General features: G+C 37.2%; 1 protein-coding gene and 1 non-coding gene across 2 annotated transcripts in view; both read right to left on the bottom strand.

Moving 5' to 3' along the window:
- Positions 1 to 5,145: 5,145 nt before the first annotated feature.
- Positions 5,146 to 19,934, bottom strand: part of ITM2B (integral membrane protein 2B) — a 28,238-nt gene continuing 13,449 nt past the window's right edge. Inside the window, exons 2-6 of the mRNA XM_059684632.1 lie at positions 11,234 to 11,362; positions 9,277 to 9,483; positions 7,048 to 7,158; positions 6,443 to 6,593; positions 5,146 to 5,398 (exon numbers count right to left, since the gene is read on the bottom strand). Of these exons, the coding sequence (XP_059540615.1) occupies positions 5,313 to 5,398; positions 6,443 to 6,593; positions 7,048 to 7,158; positions 9,277 to 9,483; positions 11,234 to 11,362 (684 nt within the window). The 3' untranslated portion in view covers positions 5,146 to 5,312. The remainder of the gene's footprint in view (positions 5,399 to 6,442; positions 6,594 to 7,047; positions 7,159 to 9,276; positions 9,484 to 11,233; positions 11,363 to 19,934) is intronic.
- Positions 14,725 to 14,831, bottom strand: LOC132228868 (U6 spliceosomal RNA). Its single transcript, XR_009451478.1, has one exon. It is a non-coding gene; the product is annotated as a U6 spliceosomal RNA (small nuclear RNA).

Below are 19,934 nucleotides of genomic sequence, written 5' to 3' on the forward strand. Positions count from 1 at the left end.
ATGAAGTCCTTATCTAGAAAACTAAGTCTCAAAGAGTTAAACATGGAAGGATTGGTGTCCAACACCGAGTAGAACTTGTTTAATTATGGGCAATACTCCACTAGGCAGAAGAGGGGGTATCTAGTGAACTCTTAAATGCGCACTTATAGCAGAATCTTACAGATTCAGCCAGCATTAACTCATAACGACATTCAAATGTGGAATTGGGACCTTTTCATTTACATTAAACTGCCTTTGAGTTTCTTTGTCTTCTGTAGTCCCACTGCTGCTATGAGATAAATACCACTTAGAACAGTGTGGGGGGGTTTTGTTGTTTTATTTTATGGGTTTTGTTTGTTTGCATCCCACTTACTAATATAGATGTGAAGACTCTAAAAAGGAGAAAAAAATGTGCATTAAAAATTAAGATCAGTGTTTCTTGCTAAAAAAGAGAAAACCATTAATTGACCACAACTGTGCAGAGCCACACAAAACACTTTCACATCCATCATTTTATTTTCTGCCTCTTTTTGAGACAAAGATTCTCACTCATGTCATGATCAGAATCCTAACAACTTGTGCCAAGATTTTAATCTTCTGACAGGGATAAAATGTTGCTGGGAAGGACCTGGATGATAGTTCTCTTAGGTAAGTACATACATACACAAGATAGAGTGCCTTATGGAACTCAAGAACAGGGAAGTATAGCTGAGTCTCCACAACCCACCAGGAAACTGAGCAGTCCTCTCTGCCTGCCTGATTCTTAGTTTATCTTTTCATTCTTATCCTCCAAAGTCTCTGGTTTTTCCAAGCCCATGGCCACACTGAGACTCCACTCTTAGGCATGGCACATGAGTTCAAAGGGTATACCCCAGAATCACAGTTGAAGTTCCAAAATTCCTGGGAGATAGCTGATGGACAAAGCTTGAGTGAGATGAGCACCTCTATTCGACTGACTGTTAATAAGAGAAATTGTCTTAATAGTGATGGAAATGAAGTAAAATCATGGGTAGTACAGACCAATCTGGTCAAATCAATGATTGTAACTGTTTTGAATGAGTGTTTTTATAAGATTATACTAAAACCTGGAAAAAATCAATATACATTAAAGCTTAATAATTCAAGGGTGCTGGGGCAAGATGTCCATGATAGCCAGGTAGGTAGAAAAGTAATCCAAATGGCTGGCTGGTAGTTGGGGTAGGAGGATAAAATTCTAGCTGAAAATGTCAAAAGGCAGAATCAAAAACTTGTTTCCATTGATTTAAGGACTCCAAAAAAAAAGGCCTGTGGATATTAACAGGGGTTAGTAACAACAAAACGAAGGCCAATATGCAGAAACAGAGAACTGAAGAGGAAGAGCTCTGATGAACGGGATCAAAGAAATCTCCCATAAAGAACAGTAAAACAGACACGAAACCAGTTAAAGATGCATAGAGAATCACTCTAGGAGGCCCAATGGATTAATAGAAATTCCTGAAAGAATGAATGGAAGAAATTATTGAGGAAATAAGAACATTTCATAAGCTGTAAGATTGAAGACCATCATTATGAAGTATGAGAACACAGGCGTAACAATCTCAAAAAATTTTAGAATGAAGAAACGGGTCTTATACATATTCAGTCTAGAAATTTCCCATATCCAAACTGGAAGTCTGAGTTGTCATCTAAAATACCAAGAAAACACTTTCTTAAGAAGACAGCTGAAAATGTATACCCTGGCAGGCGTGGCTCAGTTGTTGGAGCATTGACCTGTGCACCAGAAGGTTGCAGTTTCGATTCCTGGTCAGGGCACAATACCTACGTTTGATCCCTGGTCAGGGCGCATTTGGGAGGCAACAGATTGATATTTCTCTCTCACACTGATGTTCCTCTTTTCTCCCTTCCTCCCTCAATAAAAAAAAAAAAAATGTATACCAATCCCCCCCACCCCCCAACACACACACATGAAAACACCCGGGGTCAAAATGACACACTGGACAACAAGCTACAAAAGCTTTCGGTTCAGAGTGAAACAGGACTGAGAGCTCTAAGGGAGGTCTACACAAAGAGAATTGGTATGTTTCAGTATTGGGAAAGAAAAAAAAATGATAAGTACTCAATCTAATAGAGATTGAAATTTTTATGATTAAATTTATTAAAGATTATGAAAAAAGGTAATTAGCCTAAAAATGGAGTACCATAGTACCCTTTCTTAGCTTTGAGCTGAATATTGTCATGGTAATATAAATTCTGATGTCTGACTGAACTAAAATTTGCCCCGTAACTATACTGGGAGTATGAGATCAGGGCCTGTTTGTATGTGTATGTACATGTGTGTAAAGAGAAATGAATATATAAGGAATAAAAACTCTATTTGACTCAATAGAAGATAAACGATGTTTTAAAAGAGACATACTGGTTTCAAACATAAGGAGATTAGAAGTTGCCTCTCTGCCCTAACAAGTAAAAAGTTGAACCAACTGAAAAATCAACAACTCTTCTTGGATCCATCAAAGAAGGGCAGACCTAGGGGCAAATGGCTGAGAGAGAGAGTCAGTCAGAGTACAGGGAGTCCCCCCTTATTGAAGCAGAGGCTCACAGGAGCAGAAAATTTCAAATTACGAAGAAAATAAAAATTAAATTAGAAATCCTAAAAGAAGGCAGAGGAAAAAAAATAAACACCTTACCTATAGAGCAGGGATGGGAAATGCCTGGCCCAAGGGCCATATAAGGCCCATGAAATCATTTGGTCTGGCTCCACCAAGGCATTAGGAATGTGTCAATTAAATGTAGCCTTTTATTATATAGGACTAGAGGCCCGGTACATGGATTTGTGCACCGGTGGAGTCCCTTGGCCTGGCCTGTGGGGATCAGGCCAAAACCAGATCTCTGACATCTCCCAAGGGGTCCAGGATTGCAAGAGGGCACAAGCCAGGCCAAGGGACCCCACCGGTGCACAATCGGAGCTGGGGAGGGACCACAGGCGGTTGGCTGGCTGGGGAGGGTTCAGGGAGGGCTTCAGGGCGTGTCTGGTCCGTCTCACCCAGTCCCAATTGGCTGCACCCCAGCAGCAAGCTAACCTACTGGTTGGGGTGTCTTCCCCCTGGTGGTCAGTGCGCGTCACAGCGACTGCTTGAATGATTGAACGGTTGGACATTTAGCATATTAGACTTTTATTATATAGGATAACATAGATTTAACACACTCAAAATCTTCCTGAGATTTTTCCTGGGTGATCTTTCTTTTCTAGTTATTTTAGCATTCATTCATTCATTTATAATGTCCATTTGTGGCAATGACAGTGCTATGTGCTCAGCAAATCATTTGGTTTTTCTTCCAAACACATATGACTACGCTTCCCCATCTCCCTTACCATTGGCTGGGAATGGTTTGGCTGAGTACTGGCTGATGGAAATGGGAAGTGATGTATGCCTGTCAGGCCTTGGGCATCAGAGCTCTGCAGAATCCACCATTCTAGCTCATTTCCTTCCATGGGAAGTTTGGAGATTTAAAGCTGGCACTGTCACAAAGTGGAGAAGTCTGGATCCCTGGGAACCTGGAGCCTGCCACACTGGAATATTATAGAGCTGCTGAGATGTTGCAATTATTACAGCAGCTCATCTATCCTAATTTAGCATTACTATTATCAGTAGGAAAGAGAAACGAAAATGCTCCTTCCAAAATACAAACCTTTAATAGTGGTCCATTATCTACTGAAGTCCTCAGATGGCATGCATGAAGTGCATGACCTGGCACCATGCACTTCAATCTAAAAATCCCACTGTCCCTCCTAAATGCTCCCTAAACCCTTGGATCTGTGCTTCCCCATTAGAGTACCGATCACAGCTGTATTGTAATTAGTTTGTTATTCATCAGTCCCTTTCACTAGTTTGTGAGTGTCCAATGAGGCAGCAGGGGTCCTCTTCAGAGATGTATCTTCAAAGATTAATGCTTCATGCCGGGTATATAAAGGATGCTCAGAATGAATTAATGTGCTCTTAAATGTTCATAGCTTCCTAAAATACCATGAAATTTTAGAGCCTGGAAGGTAGGGAAAAGCAATTTTCACTTTATCAAAACATATTCTCTTCTAAAATAAATTCTCAATCCCTGAATAACTGACTGCCTAGCCTAAAGCTCTTACATTACTGAAATGAAACCAAGAGCCAAGAAGCAAATAACATCCTTTTGAACTAGAATTAGTTTCTAGACCAAATCCTTTATGGGTTTGTGAAGCTTTAAAAATTCTGACTTCCTAAATTCAGAAATAATTTTTTTTCATCTTGAAAATTTGCAACAAAATTATCCCTAGGTATTTTAAATGGAGGTGGATTCTGAATTATTTCACATAGAAAGTAACCTTAGAGATTTAAAAATCATCACTGTAATTCAAAGCATTCCACTTGTAAGGAGACAGGATCAGAAAAGGACTGTATTTTATGCTACTTAGAAATTTTAGGTTTAGTAACAGCCCTTCCATTAAATACAAAAGAATTATTTTAAAATGTATTAAACAGCAACTTTCAAGGTTCAGTCTTAGGTATTACTTTAATAGCACTCATGAAGTATATAGTTATTTTAAAAGCTTATTTTTAAAAATTTATTTTACTCACTGCATATAGAGAACTAGATTTTTTTAAAATGTTTTTTCCTTTACATGGAATATCTTAAGATACAAAGAACCAAATTACTTTTGTTTTTATTTATATGGGAAAAACAACACACAGGCCTTTAGTCAAATAATTTTGTGATATTTATGTTCCATTGCACATATATGAGTTATACAAATTAGTAACACAAGTTATTTCTCAAATTCCAAACATTTTCTAAAATATTATTACAGCAGATGCCTAGGATATTAAAACACTGAGGTGGAAATTATACGCTAAAGAGTTAAATATTACACTGAAAATACTGCATATTTTAATTAGAGAAAAATTAAATTGTGTGCTTAAATGCTCTAACAACTAAGTAGCAGGGCAACTAACAACTACAAATAAGTCACAATGGTCCATTTTTATGTATGCATTTATATGATTATCCTTTAGATAATCACTCCTCTCGAAAATGCATAATTAAAACATAGAATCTCTCTACCTAAGATATATGGTGAAGTGTACTGTTTTTTATGACTTTATACAACTACTAAATCAAAGATAAAAGACACCACACTTGGAAAGAAGAAAATATTTTTAAAAGGAAATGGTTTTAATTGAATTAATGAGATGAAAAGATAGTGAAGCCCTGTTTGCTACTTACATGAAAGAAGATTTTAAAAAATAATCACTGCACAAAATACAAAGAGTATGGTTATGCTGTGTTATTAAGTTTTTCTCCATGTTTTTCTTGAATGTTCAAGAACAAATTAAAGTTTCCACGGCAAATTTGTTTTCAAAATGCCGAATTGTGATACAATTGCTGACTTCACGTTTCTGAATGCCTGTTTGGAAGGGAAAAGTTGTTAAATTTTTGGTTCTTTAGTCATAAATATTCACATTAATCCACATAGTTATTATTTAGACATATGGAAATATTCTATTCTATATTCCATTCATTAGCTTGATTTTTTTAACATTAAAGAAAATAATTTTCTCTTTTCTGAACTAAATGTCTTAACAGATCTTAAAAACAATAATAATGCCATAAGTATAATTTAGAGTTATATCTTGACTGTGGTGGTGATTTGTTGAAACTTCAGACTTAAAAGAGACAATCTCAAATGCATAATCTGACCTTTAAAAAAAAATTATGAACCATTAAGATAATTTAAAAATGTAAGAAATCAAGCAGTAGATTTCAGGTGACTGACTCATCAGGTGAAATAAGTAAAAATGCTAACCAAAGCAAGGAAAACACTTTTACTGCGTGCTGCAGCTCCAAAGAAATCACACCTTAGTATTTGAATGTCACTTACTTTCCCACAGCTCTGCCACATGTACTTTCATTTTATTTTTATAATGATCTTGAAAGGAAATGGGGAGGCACTATTATCCTTAATTTTTAGGTGAGAAAACAAAGGTTAATGATTTGGCAAAGCTATATTAGTTGTGTCAATGCTCGTAATTCTTCAGCCAAATTCCTTTGTAATTAACCTGACTGTGATTATCTTCACCAAGATCCAAAAGAAAAACAATCTGCTTAGAACCCAGATGCCTGAGCAGACACCTGAAGAGCTTCTCTAGACACCCTCTGGATAAGAAGAACCTTTGCTGTGTGGCTGTACCAAACAGGATGGAACACTGGCCTGGATGACTACATGGAAGAAACCTTCCAGCAGCTCAAGGCAATGAGATTTCACATTCACCTATTCTCTCTCTCTAAAAAGAGTGGATTTACAGTTAAGATGATTCTTCAGAAATCTACAAATATTATATAGTGATAGAACAGAGTTCTATTTCTCATTCATGGCAAACATATTAAATCTAGCTTAACACAATGAAGTGAAACAAAAAACTTTTCTGCCAGCACTTTAAAAAGTTATTACCTTTAATGGTATCTCTGCGTTGCAGTTTATAAGTTTCCTTGTCATGGCACAGTCGATAAATAAAGAAACCCAGGTGGTCAACGTTTTCAATGCGATCGGTGATAACCATGTGTTCGTGAATTAGATATGATTGAGGCAAATAGGTTCCAGCCTACATTTGGAAAAAAACAAATTACATGAATATCTCAAGGCCTACACTGAACAGACAAGGAAAATAAAATTCTTACAGATTATAGTTGAAACAGAGGCTGGCAAACTACTGCCCACCATCTGTTTTTATAAAGTTTTACTGAAAAACAGTCATGCCAATTTGTTTACATATTGTCCATGGTATCAGAATTGAGTAGTTGTAACACAGATTTTATTTTTCTTAAAAGCCTCCTATTTATTCTCTGGCCCTTGAAAACTTAAGTATAATTTTAAAAATTACATATTTAATTTCAAAATTAGAAGAAAAAAATAAAAAAACCCATAAAAACCATGAGTCCTAGTTCCTCACAGCTGTATTTCCTGTAAAATGGGCTCCTATAGGGCTAGTTTCTCAACAAGAATTTCCAAGGTGCTATAGCAGCAGCATTAATAAGAAATATTTCAAAACTGTATACCTTTATGTTAATAAGTAACTCCAGTAGGTTTCTGGGTGGCATAACAATGGAAGTGTTCAGAGGAATCACATAGCACTTATCCAGGTTAAGATCTAAATAGGCCGTGAGTTTCTGGGAAGAAAAAGACACATTTTTGTTAGATTAATATTTATAACTCAGGCAACAGCTGTACTTTTAAGAATAATTTATACCATTAAAAAGGGTTGGCTTTAGAATATGTAAATCACTTGTATTTCAATAAGTCAAGACTTTGCTGGGATAAGAATGGAAGTAGAAATGGGAGAAGAAAAATTGCTATTAAGAAATAAAATTCTTTAAAAATGTATTTATTTATTGATTTTAGAGAGAGAGAAAAAGGAAAGAACAGAGAGAAAGAAACATCAGTTTGTTGTTTTACTTAGTTATGCATTATTGATTCTTGTATGTGACCTGACTTGGGATTGAACTGCAACCTTGGAGTATGAGGACAACACTCTAACCAACTGAACTACCTGGCCAGGTTGGAAATAAAATTCTTATCAGGGGTTTGTTTCTATAATAAGCTATTAAAATTAACAGCAAATAACCTATAATCTGATTAAGAGATTCAGTTAGTTCCCTTATTTATAAGCCCTAATGTCCTCCAAGGTATCCATCAATTGTAGATAAAAATGAACTCTCCTATGCATCTAGAATAGTATCCTATCCTATATAATAAAAGGCTAATATGCAAATAGACTAAATGGTGGAACAACCAAACAACCAGTCGCTATGAGGTGTGTTGACCACCAGGGGCGCATGCGGAACATGGTGGGCATCAGCAGCTGGCGGCAGAGTGCGGAACATGGGTGTCAGCTGCAGCAGGATGGTGGAGCAGGTGAGCAGGGGCGCCAGACCAAGGCAGGGTGCCGGTCGCTGTCGTTAGGGCGAGCCTCTGGTGATGACTGAAAATTCTTTGCTCTCGTGCACCGTGGTCCCGCCCGGCACTTGCACCTGCTGCTGGTGCCGGCCCCGCTCACACCCACTGCTGGCGCTGGAGCCGCTGCTTGCACCCACTGCCAGCACCCAGCACCGGCACTGATCGCCCCTCCACCTCCCCTTGCTCCTGAGGGACGATCGGGGCCGGCAGCCGCCTCCCACATCCACTGCTGACGACAGCTCTGTTTGCACTTGCTGCTGGCGCCATCAGCGGCGGTGGGAGCAGGGCTGCTGGCAGACAGGGGGCCAGGGGCCATGGCAGGAGAGGGTAGGCGGGGGCATGGAGGATGGGCCGAGACCTGCCCCTGTGCCCACCGCAGCCTCGTGGTCCACAGTTCCTTTCAAGGTGCACAAATTCGTGCACTGGGCTCCTAGTCAATATTATCCTTAGAGAATTGAGTAACAGTCAATTTAATGATTGTCTGTGTTCTTGTGGTTTGGGTGAGAAACCCTGGTTGAGAAAGACTGTCAACAGGATGGTTTTGAGGATTAACATGAGTTAACTAAACCATGTAAACATTTAGATTTTAGGAGCTAAGTGTTAGCTATTATTATTTACTATTTGCTTTGGATAAGGTTTATTACCTTGAAGTAATTTTTCAAATTGGCTTATAAATATTCAGCAAATGCATTTTACCAGGGATAAAATGCAATGCCAATTTCAGTGATATGTTTACATGTTCAAAATGGCAAATATGTACTGACTTCACATCTGTAGGTAATATGAGAATTTCTGAATCCTGGTTTGAAAGAACAAAACATTCTTGGGACAGAAATTATTGGGGGAATTTAAATATCAACCAGATATTAAATAATACTATATTATGTTAATTTTCTTAGATGTGATAATTATGTAGTTATATAAATAAAGTCCTCATTCTTAAGAGATAATAGCTTTATGTATCTACGGTCAAGTGTTAAAAGTGAGAAAAAGAGATGATAAAAATAAAACATATGATAAAATTTGATAGAAGTATGTAAAATTTTGTAACTACATGGAGAATTTAGGATATCAACTGTATTTTCACTTCAACTTTTCTGCAGTACTTAACAATTTTTAATAGTTGGGGAAAATATAGAATGGGAACTTAAAAATAATTAATGAGCCCATCAAATGTTGATAGTTTATTTTGTAGGACAGAAGAAACCCAAGTTCAATTTTTTAAGTAAAAAGTAAACTCTAAATAGAATAAATCAGGAAATACGGAAAACTACAAAAAGCATACATTGAAGAACCTGCACTCTTTTTGTAGCTCAGGACATCTGGCTCACCTTGTTAAAGTCATGAACAATGTTGGCAGGATCACTATCTGCGAACTCTGGGACAGGCACGCTGATGAATTCAACTTCATCTTCCTCAAAGATCTTAATGTTTTCCTCAATTGTCTGGTAGCGAGCAGCTGGGGCATCGGCAGAAGGCTCACTCAGGACAACATCGTCTTTGATGTACTTTATTCCGCAGTAGTACACGTCATCTGGCTACAGAGGGTTTAAACACTATTTCAGCATTTCAGTAAGAGAAGGTTTTTAAATGTACGCATTACTTAAGCTGCCACAGCTATCTAAGTAGTAGTTGGCTTGCAAACTCATACTTTTAGATGACAAGTCAGACAGTTTAATTATAGAGTTAACACATTCTTTGAGGTCAGGTTTTAAAGTATTGTAAAAAAAAGTTTCAAAAGGAGAAAAACAGCTGCTTTTTCCTTTATTCTTTGTGGTCCACAGAAATAGAATATAAAAGCAATTATCCATCTGGTGACAAGTAAGTTTGAAGAAACACACAGACCTATTTCTACTTGTAGGCATTATTTTTATAAAAGAATATATTCAGAAATTAATGTTTCTTGTGAAAGAGCATACTTTTATTAAAACTTTTAATATGATTCACTGATTCAATAATTTTTCTATTAGCCAAAAGAGGGATAATTTTTCTGAAATTTTCAGTCTGGTTTTTCCTTAATATATATCACAATTAAATGGAAAATATTACATTACAGCAAATCATTATAAAGACTGCAAAAAGTAAACATATATAATAAAAACTAGAAGTATATAACAAAACATTAAGACAACAAGTATCTTTGGGCAATCAAACTGCAAATGAGTTTTCCTTTATTAAATATATTTCTTATAAAAATTGTATTAAACAAGGTTGAGTGGTATTTCAGTAATGTCTATTGATATGCCATCATCTTGAAAAATATAGAAAAGGAGCATGAAATTTATACATCTTCTTGCAGACTAATAAAATCTATTTGTCAACACTCTCCCTAAATTTTAAAAATATTAAAAAACATTTGAGGTAGTCATAAAAAGCTCATTTTCCAAGATTACATTAAGAAAAAAACCAATAAACCTACTGAATTATCACCCAGAAAAATATACCACAAAACAGAGGGGATAATTATAATCAGAAGAAAAATCTGTCTTAACCCACTAGGATTACTATTAAATACTTAAGTTTTAAATAACTTCCATCTTAAGTTACTTCAACATTATTGCTGAAGTCACACAATTCTCTAGAGCAGTGGTTCTCAACTTTGGCTGCACATTAGAATCACCTAGGAATCTTTTTAAAATCCTGATTTCTGGGCCTCAATGAGAATCTTTTAAAAAGATTCCCAGGTGATTCTAATGTGCAGCCAAGGTTGAGAACCACTGCTCTAGAGAAAGTAATGACTGAGAAAGAGGCAGAGAGAAGTACTCCAGTATATTCTGTGTGTCTAAAAGACTGTCTAAAGGCTGGGCAAAGAGGTTTAGGAGACTCAAACACAACTTTTGCCCAAACCGGTTTGGCTCAGCGGATAGAGCATCGGCCTGCGGACTGAAAGGTCCCAGGTTCAATTCTGGTCAAGGGCATGTACCTTGGTTGCGGGCACATCCCCAGTAGGTGTGCAGGAGGCAGCTGATCGGTGTTTCTCTCTCGTCGATGTTTCTAACTCTATCCCTCTCCCTTCCTCTCTGTAAAAAAAAATCAATAAAATATATTTTTAAAAAATTATAAATTTTTTTTGTAAAAAAAAATTGTAAGTTTGCTTGCTATTCTGTCCCTAGGTTTTTTTGTTCACCATTATTATTTTAAAAATTTTATTTAAAAAACAAATTATAAAATAGGACCACCGCTCTGGCTAAGGGCCACAGACTAAAGTGCTGGCTTAGAACAAGTTAGGATCAATTTTCTAACACACTGAAGAAAAGGCAAAAATGGTCTTACTATTTTTCCACTTACTTGAAGTGCAAAATATTTGTACAGGTATGCCCCTCCTAGAATGACACCTGCAAGCATAAATGCTAGTCCAAAGCACATGCACCAACACCAGGCTCTTCTCTGGCCAACTGGTACCACTTCATCTGGGTCCTAAAATATGAAAACAGATGGATGGTCAACATCATATCTCCATCAGAATCACAGAAAGGTCAGGTTGAAAGAAACCTTCAGGATTATTGTTTTATAAACTAAGAGACCAAGGAGTCAGGTCTCTAATCAAGATCAAAGCAGTGGCACCAAAACTCATCATAATGCCTCTGGAGCTATGAAACCAGTCCCTTGGGAAAGTTCTGTCTTCTAACTCTCAACACCCCATCTGCTATCCATATCTCTCTAGTAATAACATACTCCATAATTTCTATTTTCCATGCACAACATTTGGTGATTAATGTCTTCTAACATTTAAAAATTCAGGAAAGGTTACAACACAACTTTGTCATGCAATATTATGGTGCTGAGCCTTGTATATTATAACTAGAGTATAAGAGATTACTTGCAGCAGAAAAATGGTCTAGGAAATTTTTAAAAGACCTTTCTAGGAAAGATTCAATTAAAAAATCAAGCCCTTATAAAGTCAAAAGACATACAACTAGCATACAATTACTAGAATTTTTATTTTGATTAACCCAAGGAAATAATTTAAAATTAGAATGTCATCTGGGGTAAAGTCCTGAGATACTCCTTTTGCCCTCCTAACTCAGTTCCTCTACTCTGTCACTTCAGAGTAATAGCTAATTTCTTATAGTACTTGTACCCAGTTTCATATGCAAACAGCAGACAAAGGAAGTTATCTGCTGGAATTACATTACTAGTGGTTCAAAAAAAATAATATAGTCAATAACATTGCGGTAGCTATGTATGGTGTCAGATGGGTATTGGAAATATCGGGGGAACACTTGGCAAAGTTGTGATTGTCTAACCATCAAGCTGTCAGAACATCAAACTGTGCTAGAGTAGGTATGCTTGTCAATGTACTGTATACTAACATAACAAGTGCACTGCAAGAGAGTAGTACATAATGAGAATAAGACTAGAAGAATTTATTAAGTCATGTAAGATATTCCACACCTGTGAATAAAGTTATTAAGAATTTCATGAAGCTATAAGGCAGCGGTTCTCAACCTGTGGGTCGCGACCCCTTTGGGGGTCAAACGACCCTTTCACAGGAGTCACCTAAATACATCCTGCATATCAGATATTTACATTACGATTCATAACAGTAGCAAAATTACAGTTAGGAAGTAGCAACGAAAATAATTTTATGGTTGGGGGTCACCACAACATGAGGAACTGTATTAAAGGGTCGCGGCATTAGGAAGGTTGAGAACCACTGCTATAAGGTAAAATGAAAATTAATGATAAAGTACAGTGTTTTTCTTGAGCCCTTAGGAGATAAGAATTCATTCCAAGCATAATTTTAAGATGGAGGCATAGTGGAGGGGTGGAAATAGTCATTTCTAAACATTTGGTACCAGCTGTTGAGACAGTCAAAAGTGTGTACAACACCGACTGTTTGGCAGGCTCTCTTTTCTAGTAGCACATAAGTGAATAGCCAAAGAGCAAGGGCTGACACTTGTAAAAGAATATAAAGCCCTAGCTATCAATTAATGACAAGTTTCCAGGCCTTTTGGTATATCATTTTTAACTGGCCAGTAAACAATAATTTCAAGAATGTCTACTACAGTGGTTCCCAACCTTTTTTGGCCATGCCCCACCTAAAGCATCTCCTGATGCCTCCCCCCAGCCCCGCCTCCCGGACATATAATTCTTATTATTCAAAAAGTGAACTCCTATTCACATGGAGGAAGCCTAAATGGCCATTAACTTGGCCTAAACAAACTTCCAAAGAACATGGCATCCATGAAAGAGAAAAATAAAAGAACGAAAGAACAGCTGAAGTACTGAGGAAGAAATCACTAAGAAATTGTTAATAATAATATGCAGCGATATGAAAAATAGCAAAGTTTCAAAACACATGATAACTGAAATGCACAAATGTCACAATATATATCTATATACAGTATATGAGGCCCCTAGAACCATAAGAAATGCAAAAAATTCACTGTTAACTCATTCTCGAATGCCCCCCTTAAAAAATCAAATTGCCTCCACGTTGAAAACCACTGGTCTACTATGTTCTAGGCATTGGTTAGGTAGCCTCTGTCAAGAAGAGATCATACAAAATCAGTCTGGAAAATAAATATGCAAAGAGAACATAAATATGGCATGGGTTCTAATAAAGAATGTAGAGAGCACAGAAGAAGGGATGATATTGTTTGAAGAAGACTACCCAAGGGAGAACCTACTGGAATGGAATATTGAAGAACAAATATTCATTACTCACACAGAAGACAGAGTTAAGGGGCAAAAAAATGAATAAAATCATCAAGCTAAAATGTGTATCTCCAAGGGCTTCATGTGGTATGGCTAGAGTGCCCAATATGGTGGGAAAGGGTACAAGAGATGAGAATGGAGAAGTCAATGGGGCAGACCAAAGGAGAGGTATCTGGAGTGGCTCAGTTGGATGGAGCATCATCCCAGACACCAAAAGGTTGCAGGTTTGATTCCTGGTCAGCGCACATATCTATGTTGTGAGTTCAATCCCCTGTTGGGGTGCATATGGGAGGCAACTGATTGATGTTTCTCTCTCACATCAATGTTTCTCCCCCACCCCCATCTCTAAAATCAATAAAATAAAATTTCTTAAGGTCTCTACTTTGCACCATGTGAGGATACAAAGAGAAAATAGTCATCTACACCATGTGAGGATACAAAGAGAAAATAGTCATCTACACCAGGAAGCAGGCTTCCACAAGAACTGAATCTGCCTACACCTTGATCTGGGGCTTCCCAGCTTCTAGACTGTGAGAAATACATGTTTTGTTGAAGCTAAAAAAAAAAAAAAAAAAAAAGCAAAACAAATAAAACATTAAGACTATGACAGTAAGACAAAAAAAATTTAAGTTTCTCAAAGAATTTAATTTATAAAATACTTATCCACAGACCATTGTTCAGCACAACACTGTGAACCACGGCTTATGAATCAGAAAATTATCGCCAAATTATGGAGCCAAAGTCCATACACTACACTCATGCATTTACTAGAGTATACTTTTAATCTCTTATTTAGAGTGTACTCTTTTTTTCACTTATCAAAAAAAGGTTTGCTGGCCCTAACCGGTTCGGCTCAGTGGCTAGCTACAGCATTGGCCTGGGGACTGAGGGGTCCCAGGTTCGATCCCCAGTAGGGGGTGTGCAGGAGGCAGCCAGTCAATGATTCTCTCCCATCATTGATGTTTCTATCTCTCTCTCCCTCTTCATTCCTCTCTGGAATCAATAAAAATCTATTTAAAAACAAAAAGTTTGCTGTAAAGCACCATGCCATGTTACAATGGAAACAGCCTCATATATCTCCTGTCCACCTCATCTTGCCACCTCATCTTTTTTTTTTTTTAAATACGGAACGCTTCACGAATTTGCGTGTCATCCTTGCGCAGGGGCCACGCTAATCTTCTCTGTATCGTTCCAATTTTGGTATATGTGCCGCGGAAGCGAGCACTTGCCACCTCATCTTGATCGCATCATCTTCTCTTGTGCTTGATTTAATCTCTTACTGTTTTGTACAGTACATGTTGTAACAGGCTTGTAGCCTAGGAGCCACAGGTTGTACCATATAACGTAGGTATGTATGCAGGAGGCTATACCATCTAAGTTTGTGCAAGTATACTCTATAATGTTCACGCAATGACAAAATCGCCTAACATATTTCTCAGTATGGATCCCTGTCATTAGGCAGTACTGCTAGCTTATAGCCAACCTTGGCATTTAGTTGGTTCTCAACAAATATTTGATGGGTGAATAAAATTTGTATCTTCTTTAAGCTTAATTTTTCCTAAATAACCCATGTAAGTTACATTAGCAGCCAGCATGATAATGATACGGGTGGTGCAACATACGAATTTGTGGCTATTTAGCAAAGAACAGCAGCCCTAAGTACTTAGCCCAGTTCAACATTTATTAAGGGCCTGTTATTTGCAATGTACTGTGCTAGAACCTCTGGGAAATTCAAGTGTGATTAAGACCTGACTCATATCTTAAGACATGGCTCATATCTTAAGCAATTTACAGCCAAAGTTAACTTATGCATGACAAATAAATGACATGCCATATTACAATCTGTGTCATGGAGAGGAATTAAAGAATATTCAAGATAGATAAGTTTTAAACTAGCAATTTATTAAGTGTATTTTAAATAATTAAATTTTAACACTTGAAAGAGTAAGCTTAAAGAAAAAAGTCACATATAAAATTTAAGAAGAAAAACCCCTCAACCATCTCAAAATATGTAGAAAATACAATTGTCAAACTCCAATTCCCATTCGTAATAAAATCTTTTTGCAAAAAAGAGGTGAGATTCCTTAACATAAAAACAGCTAGTCATAAGAAACCTGTATCAAACCTCACCCTTAATGGTGAAACTTCAGACTTATACCATACCCTTTCAATACAAAAATATGAGGAATGCCCACTAAAATTGATTTTTTGTTTCCTTTCAACATTGTACTAGAGATCCTAGCTAGTACACAAATGACAAGAACACGAATGGATATAAAGATTAAGAAAGAGAACACAAAACTGCCATGTGTAAATGATATAACTGTAGAAAATCCGAAAGTCAAATTATTCAAACCAATTAAAAGTTCAGCAAGACTGTAGATCAGTAATTAAAAATCAACTGAGTCATTATTCATAATTGTCTCAAAATAGAAACACAAATATCCACTGATGAATGGATAAATTGTGGTATATTTATAATGAACCAAAAACATGCAAGTGAAAGAAGCCCAATGCAAAAGACTACTTACTGCATGATTCCATATTTATGAAATTCCAGAAAAGGCAAAACTATAGTGACAAAAAGCAAGTTAGTGGTTGCCATGGCCAAGGGCTGGTGAAGGAAGATTGAAAAGACATGAGGAAACCTTTTAGCCTAATGGAAATGTTTCATATCTTGAATGTTGTGGTGAAATACGACTTTATACAGTTACCACAAATTCAATTAAATTGTACATATAATATGGGTCAATTTTATTGGATGTAAATTTTATTTCAATATGGGGAATGAGGGAAAAATCAACAGAAATCCTACATATCAGGCAATAAAAATCTAACAACACCAAAGGCTGGAGAAAGTATGGAACAATGAGAATTGAAACCTTTCATAGAATTGACAGGAGTTAGTACAATTGCTTTGGGGAATAACTTGGCGGCATCTAATAAAATTAAAGATACATACCTATGACGAGCAATTCCATTCCTAGGACTATAGCCTTAGATATCCTTTTGTGCACATACATAAAGATATAACTCCAATAACGGTTACTGCAGAATTGTCAATAAGAATATTGGAAATAACCTAAATATCCATCAAGTGGAGAATAAAGTATTGTAGGTTCATATAATAATAGTTAAAATGAAATCAACTAGCATTGCTGATTTTGAGATAAATCTCAGAAACATAATGCTGAACAAAAGACAAAACAAAACACAAACCAAGTAATATGCGTAATACATAGAGTAAATATTAGATTCTCTTTGTTTTTTTATGCTTATATTTTAAAATTTTTTTTGTTTATTAATCCTCAACTGAGGATATTTTTCCCATTGCTTTTTCAGAGACCGTGGGAAGGAGGGAGAAGAAATCTATGTGAGAGAAGACACATCAACTGGTGGCCTCCCACACATGTCCTGGTGAGGGGCAGGCAGTGAACGCACAACCCAGGTACGTGCCCTTGACCAAGAATTGAACCTGAGACCCTTAGGTGCGCAGGCTGGTGCTCTAGCCACTCTGGCCAGTGCTATGATTACTTCTTAATTAAAGAACAACAAAATATCAACAAGAAAATCACTCGTGAACAGGAGCTTCTTCACTGGGGTATATAACATTACCTGGCCTAATTTAAAACAAATTGCAGAAACATAACCTCCCTATGTACTGCAATAAAACTGGTTCACCTTAAATTATGCTGATGTGAGGTAAGAGATCTCCCGCAGGTGCTGTACAATTATCATTTCATTAATCTTTCTAAAACCTCAAGTTTTTACCCCAGTTTATAATTGAAGACACCAAGCACACGCTGGCCTACAATCATTCCTCAACAGCAGGTATAGAAAGACACGGCATTCAAAAGCATTTTCAGTCTTGCACAGTACTAATTTCTAGTTCAAATAAATCTTTATGATAAAGTAAAATTGCTTAATTACATCTTAAGCAAAATGAAGGACAAAATCTCTTCTGGTGTTTCAATTAGTTAAGAATTAGGTCACCTTAATCATTTCCCTAAGGAGCTTCAGAAATGTGCTTCAGTTATAAACTTAACTCAGACAAAATGCAAGGGTTTTCATCTAATTTTTATTCTGATCCCATACTAACAAAGCAATTTACATACCCAGGCACTTCTATTTGAGCCTCCTTTTTAGGAAGAATGAAAAAAACATGTTTTCAAAAGCTCTCAGATATACTATTTTGCATTATTATAGCAAATGAACAATGCTTTAAGAACCAAAGTACTAAGAAAAAAAAATATCTCTTAGGGTTATAAATTATATTACATTAAAAAAAAGTGACGTCATAAACACTTCAGGTATAAAAATGAGACAGAAATATAGAAAAGAACCAATATAATTTATTCAACTCAGAGTAACATGAGCTACTGAACCTTCTGAACTAGATTTAATTATTTAGAAATGCACATTTGAAAACATATTTGGTGAAAGGTTCAGAGTGGGCCGGGGTCACGCACCTATGACATGAGGCCATAATGTATCAAAAAAGATTTTATTGCCCTAGCTGGTTTGGCTCAATGGATAGAGCATCAGCCTGTGGACTGAAGGGTCCCAGGTTCAATTCCGGCCAAGGGCACATGCCTGGGTTTTGGGTTCGATCCCCAGTGGTGGGCATGCAGGAGGCGGTCAATCAATGATTCTCTCTCATCATTGATGTTTCTATCTCTCTCTCCCTCTTCTTTCCTCTCTGAAATCAATAAAGAAACATATATATATATATATATATATATATATATATATATATAAAGATTTTATTCCAGGCACCTGTGTGCAGGTGGGCTGAGTCTGACAAAATGGAGTCAGCAAAGAGAGCAGGGAGAGAAAAGGTTTTTATTAATTTTTGTTGGCTGTAAGCTGCGCTGCTGACCTAAGGGTCCAGTTGTCCTTGGTTCCTCCCAGTGTCAGAGAGCTAGTGGTTTTCTGGGCTATGCGGTGCTCAAGGCTGCAAGCTTTCTGCAAGATATCTGCTAAGCACAGTAAGTTTTTCTCTTTCCCGTTTTATTCTCCTTAACCCTTTCATGTGGTAATATAGATAAATATGGGGATGCACAGGCCAGCTGCCCATGGATGTGCCATTTGGCCTGTGTACTGTTTTCCAAAATACAGAATTAGTCGCCAACATTTTGAAAAATCAGATGATTTAAATCTTTAAAACTGGATTTCTGATTAATGGTCTAGTTTTCTCAACTCCTTTCTCATCATTTTTGTCCCTAGTTGAAAACAAAACTGCCGGGGTCCAACCCCAGCAGGTCCAGGGGTCTCCAAAGGTGTGGACGGAGTCGGCAAAGAAGGAATGACACGGAGACAGCGTTCAGTTGATCAGCAGCCTAGCCAGGATCTCCAGCCAAGTTCTGGTCTCGATCTCCAGAGAGGTTCTGCTTCGGATCTCCAGCCAGGTTCTGTAGCCATGTTCCCTCGCTAGGTTGCTAGGCTCTCCAGCCAGGTTCAGTCACCAGGTTCTAGTCAGGTTCTCTTGCCAATTTCTGTAGTCAGGTTCAGTCCAGGATCGTTTGCCATGTTCTCTCCAGCGAAGTTCTTCTGTCTGTAGGTTCTGTGTAGGTTCTGTCTGTAGGTTCTCTCTTCTTAGTTCTGTCTTCTTTCTGTCTTGTTACATCTGTATTTATACCAGTTGATTCAATCCTATCAATCTCTATTACAAAGGTTAGGGCGTTTCTTATCTCCATTCCAGGGAGTAAAGATTATGCAGCTTAAGCATGATTGTTTGTAGTTAAAGTGATTAATTACCCGCCTGGCACTTAGTTGAGGGGTTTTATCCCCTCCCTGACTTCAGGGAAAAATCCCTACCTGGGGAAACAACCTTTCTCAGAGACCTTGGTTAAAACACATAGTGCCAAGAAGGTGAGCAAACATTTTAAGAACAGTATGCCATATATGCCAGGTCCCTTGAAACAGCAAGCATGGACCGGCTCCCGGCACAAAACATTCCAAGTTCTTTTCTACATCACAGGGTTTTGAACCTTGACCTTCATTTCTAGCTATGACTAGGGATGCTCCCTTCCGAGAACCCAATTTTATAAAACAACCAGTCTAAACCAGTTCCCCATATAAAGGATTTTGAGTTCTGGGTTTTAGAGACTAGATTAATATGGTTAATAAAGCACCTTAATTTTTTAAATAACGGAACAGGCATTCTTTTACAAAGAACAAATCCAAACAGTTGGCATCAGCAAACAAAAAAAAATGGTGGCAGAGGAGAGCAGGGATTGGATAAGCCCAAAGAAAACTCTGGTCCAAGGGCTACAGGAATCAAAGAGCTGTTCCAGACAACTCCCAGTTTCTAGAAAAGATAAAACAG

This window comes from Myotis daubentonii, chromosome 2 (genome assembly GCF_963259705.1).
Source record: "Myotis daubentonii chromosome 2, mMyoDau2.1, whole genome shotgun sequence".
In the NCBI taxonomy this organism is placed as follows: domain Eukaryota; kingdom Metazoa; phylum Chordata; class Mammalia; order Chiroptera; family Vespertilionidae; genus Myotis; species Myotis daubentonii.